General features: G+C 38.9%; 1 protein-coding gene across 4 annotated transcripts in view; it reads left to right on the plus strand.

Moving 5' to 3' along the window:
- Positions 1-3599, plus strand: part of LOC138059199 (roundabout homolog 1-like) — a 13193-nt gene continuing 9594 nt past the window's right edge. For 3 of the 4 annotated variants that reach the window (XM_068904749.1, XM_068904750.1, XM_068904752.1), the window contains exons 1-2: positions 1-183; positions 2061-2855. In XM_068904749.1, the coding sequence (XP_068760850.1) occupies positions 2648-2855 (208 nt within the window). In that variant the 5' untranslated portion in view covers positions 1-183; positions 2061-2647. The remainder of the gene's footprint in view (positions 184-2060; positions 2856-3599) is intronic. The other variant, XM_068904751.1, reaches the window with a different exon arrangement.

Genomic DNA, 3599 nt, shown 5'->3' on the forward strand with positions numbered 1-3599 from the left:
CATTCTAATTCAGGCAATTTGAGCCGATGCAATGACCAAATTTTCAATCGATCGCCGAGCTCTCGCGAAGCGGTTTTTCTAAAGTTTTTCAGCCAAAAAATTACACTACATGCTTCGGAATAGATAAAGAAAAGGATTTGTGGTTCATTGGATGGGATTTCAAGCGTTAAAATCGCTGAAAAGGTAAGATTAATTATTTAGCGAAGCAATTGCGTGTCTGCGAGCACATGTCCTGTGATCTCACAGAATTGTGTTTTTCCTCAAAATATTCGCTTGTTTTCGCTTTCGCTCTCACATATTTACCTTTATTACATGTCCAGTGAATAGTTTTATCCTCTGGGATGAATTTTCCGTCGAAAAATCGGTTATTTGGGTGGTTTTTTGCAAACAGATGTTCATTATTCGTAATGCGATCGCTTCCGTTGCCGTTAGCAACGGGTCGCAAATTTGCCTTGTCATCACCTTATCACATTACGCATTGATCGCTAATCCGATTATCTCAAAAAAATCCAAAAATATTCGTGCCTCATCAGTTTTCGGTCAAATTTATGGCCAAGAAAGCTGATAAATTGAAGAAAATTTTATTTTCCAGCCAAAAATTCGTAATCAACGCTAAAATGACCAATTTTTGCCTGGAAAACTTTTTTTTTTGTTATTTTTCTTAAATTTTTTCGTTCAACTTTCGCTTTTATAAAAGGTTTCAGTTGTCTGTAAATAAGTTATATGCTGTTGGAAAGCTTATTTTCTTAGCTTTAAAATGATGTATTTTTTTCCCCCTAACTTTAAATATTTTTTGAGAAAAATAACTTTTTTTGGCGATGGCAGATTTACCGCGGTTTTCTCGCGGTTGGGAAGGTAGGGAAAAGTGTTAAAAGAATGCGACATACCCGCACGGTCAATTTTCAGTTTTGCTTTAACGAGTATGTCCTTGGGTGATTCGCCCCTCTTGTTTGATATTAAGGAGGTTTCTTGAATATGTTTGCCAGTAATAGCTGGTTTTCAATAAAACTCCAGTTACGCTTCAGTATTGCTTGAAGATTTGACACCGCTGGGTTTTAGTTAGTGACAAATGGTAGAACTTTCTCGGTGGTTTTGAGTTCTTGTTAAAGTGCCAGAAAAATTGACCTCGTATAGTGTTCTCTCGATAACATGTGTAGGGTAGCCTCGCTCTTCAAGGAGGGCTTTGAATCGAGAGAGTGCCTCCTCAAATGTGAGTTTATTTGGAAGAGCCTAATAGCCTCTCCTTTGATAAAACCCCTCTTGGCACTGGGCGGGTAACAGTAGCTAAAATGCATGTATTAGGTTTCATTCGCGATGGGCTTGTGATATGTTTTGATATCGAGAATAGATTCTTTTTCGAATCGTTCTCCTTTGTATAGTGTTGTGTCTAGGAAAGTGATCTCCTTCTCTGAAATTTCAGCTGTAAACTTTATAGTTGCGTGGAAGTTGTTAGCTTGTGCAATGAACAGATTCTGGAAAAATCCCCACGTATACTTCACCCCACGGGATAGCTAGATTTGCCAAACGCTGTGCAATGCCCCACCTTCTCAGGCCAGATTTTCTCGGGGTTTTCGTTGACTCACGCATTATCCATTGCATTGGCTAAACTCAAAAACCAAAGACTGAAAAAGGTCCTTCCCTGCAGTCAAATTACACATCCTCACAGGGACCGATCAGTTTCTTAATTTACTTCATGTGAGAAAACTCCTTGTGTCGTTGCCACTCCACTGTTCAAATTCCAGGTTTCCCTCGTTGCCACTTTAATGCAAGCAGAAGCCTTCCTGACGCAAGCTTGTTTGCTTGTGTGAACGGACTGTGATTATCGCTACAAAAAGGCTTTATTGCTTACCTCGACCCATCCCGTGTAAACGCCTCGAGGCGTCTTGTTGAAAGGGTGAAAAATGTCGGCGCCCACAGATCGTAGGTCGGTTGCTTCTTATCAGTAAACATATTTTTGAACCATGTACATTTGATATCAGCAGTAATTAAACGGTATTCTTTATAATTGCTCGTTACTCTAACCCTTGGCTCATCGAGTTTTCTATTCCTTCTTTTATTAGCAACTGTAGTATTGAGGCCGTGGTTGCCAAGTGTATTTCACGAAAGTCTCCCTTCCACATGGATTATCAAATCTCGCTCTAACCCGAAGTAAACACATATCTTGACCGCAAAATAACTCGAACATGGATTTTTCATTCCTTTGGAAAACTACACGAAAACAATCAACCCACTGAATACCTTCACAAGAGATAATTAGAAACGACGCAAAAGAATTCGTGATTGGCGAATTTCCCAGAGGGAAAGCGCGTTCAAAAGTAAGGCAAGGCGCACCTTAAAAGTGGCATTTAATGCACGAACTTAAAAGGCCAAAGCAACAGATGAAAAAGGAATTTCAAATTCCATACTCATGTACGATGAATACAAAAAGATAGAGAGGTTGCCTCCCGCACCCGTTATGTTTGAATACTGGTCAACAATGCAAAACCTAACGTAACTATTGAATCACAACGAGCCCGGGGAAATTTGCCAGAACGGATGTGAACTTTGTGAACTTAACAGACATAGGTGGGGAATTTGACGGATTGTCTTTTAAGGTATCACATGTCAAGCTGAATAAAACGATGACTGAGGGAACCAAATCCCTAAAATGACTACTCAGAAGAATTTACCTTCCTTTGCTTCTATTGTATCTATTTTATCAATTCTATTGTACTGTGGTGGGTTTCTGAGGATTGAATTGGAGCTAAACGAGCAGAAGAGGAGGATAAAGGCTCTTGAAAGCGTTGCCCTGAAAAGTACTAAATCATCGATTGTTTCGGATCCAAACATCACAAAGTCCTTCAAATATACTTCTGGTAAGTTCGCGATACAATTATTTTGGTAAACTCAACCGAGTGAAACATACTGTTTGGAGGAATTGAAGCGCATAGGTTCCTTCATAAATTATACCGATACCAAAGAGTTTTACTGCGACAAACAAAGCGGGCAAAGGTGAATGGGAAACATTCCTTTTCACTGAATAAGACGTTGTGAAAAAAATCTAAGGAAATTCAATTTTCTCGAGAAACTGATGATTCCCATCGACTGCTTAAACCACTGTTGGTCAAAGGAGAGTCGCCATTGTTTATGATGCCATTAAGGAACAGAGATCAGAGTTTTATTTCGAACACAGTTCACGTCTAATAGTTGACTACTGTTTAGTTACTAATGCTGTCACGCCAGAAAATTCTTCATTTCTTTGGGAATGAAGAATCCATGTGATCTGAGATCATAAATCCAATCTTGTATTCTTCCAAAGAAATTTATAAAATGGCGAGTATCGTCCGACTTATTTGTCCTGAGAATAGATGTGTTCCATGAATGTTTAGCCAACTGGGCTCGCCGTGGAAAGGATTACTTCTTGCCAACACAAAAGTTCTGATATCAAGAATTCAAGCAGCGGACAATTGTGTTTATTTAATAATTTATAGAGCTCAATCAGATAATAATTTTTTGTGCAGAAAGGACCGATAATCGTGATGGCGATGATAAAAATGACTCTAAGGCGAATAATTCAAAAATTCATCATTTCTCAGCAACTGTACTATAACATACAAGAC

This window comes from Montipora capricornis, chromosome 8, assembly GCF_036669925.1.
Source record: "Montipora capricornis isolate CH-2021 chromosome 8, ASM3666992v2, whole genome shotgun sequence".
In the NCBI taxonomy this organism is placed as follows: domain Eukaryota; kingdom Metazoa; phylum Cnidaria; class Anthozoa; order Scleractinia; family Acroporidae; genus Montipora; species Montipora capricornis.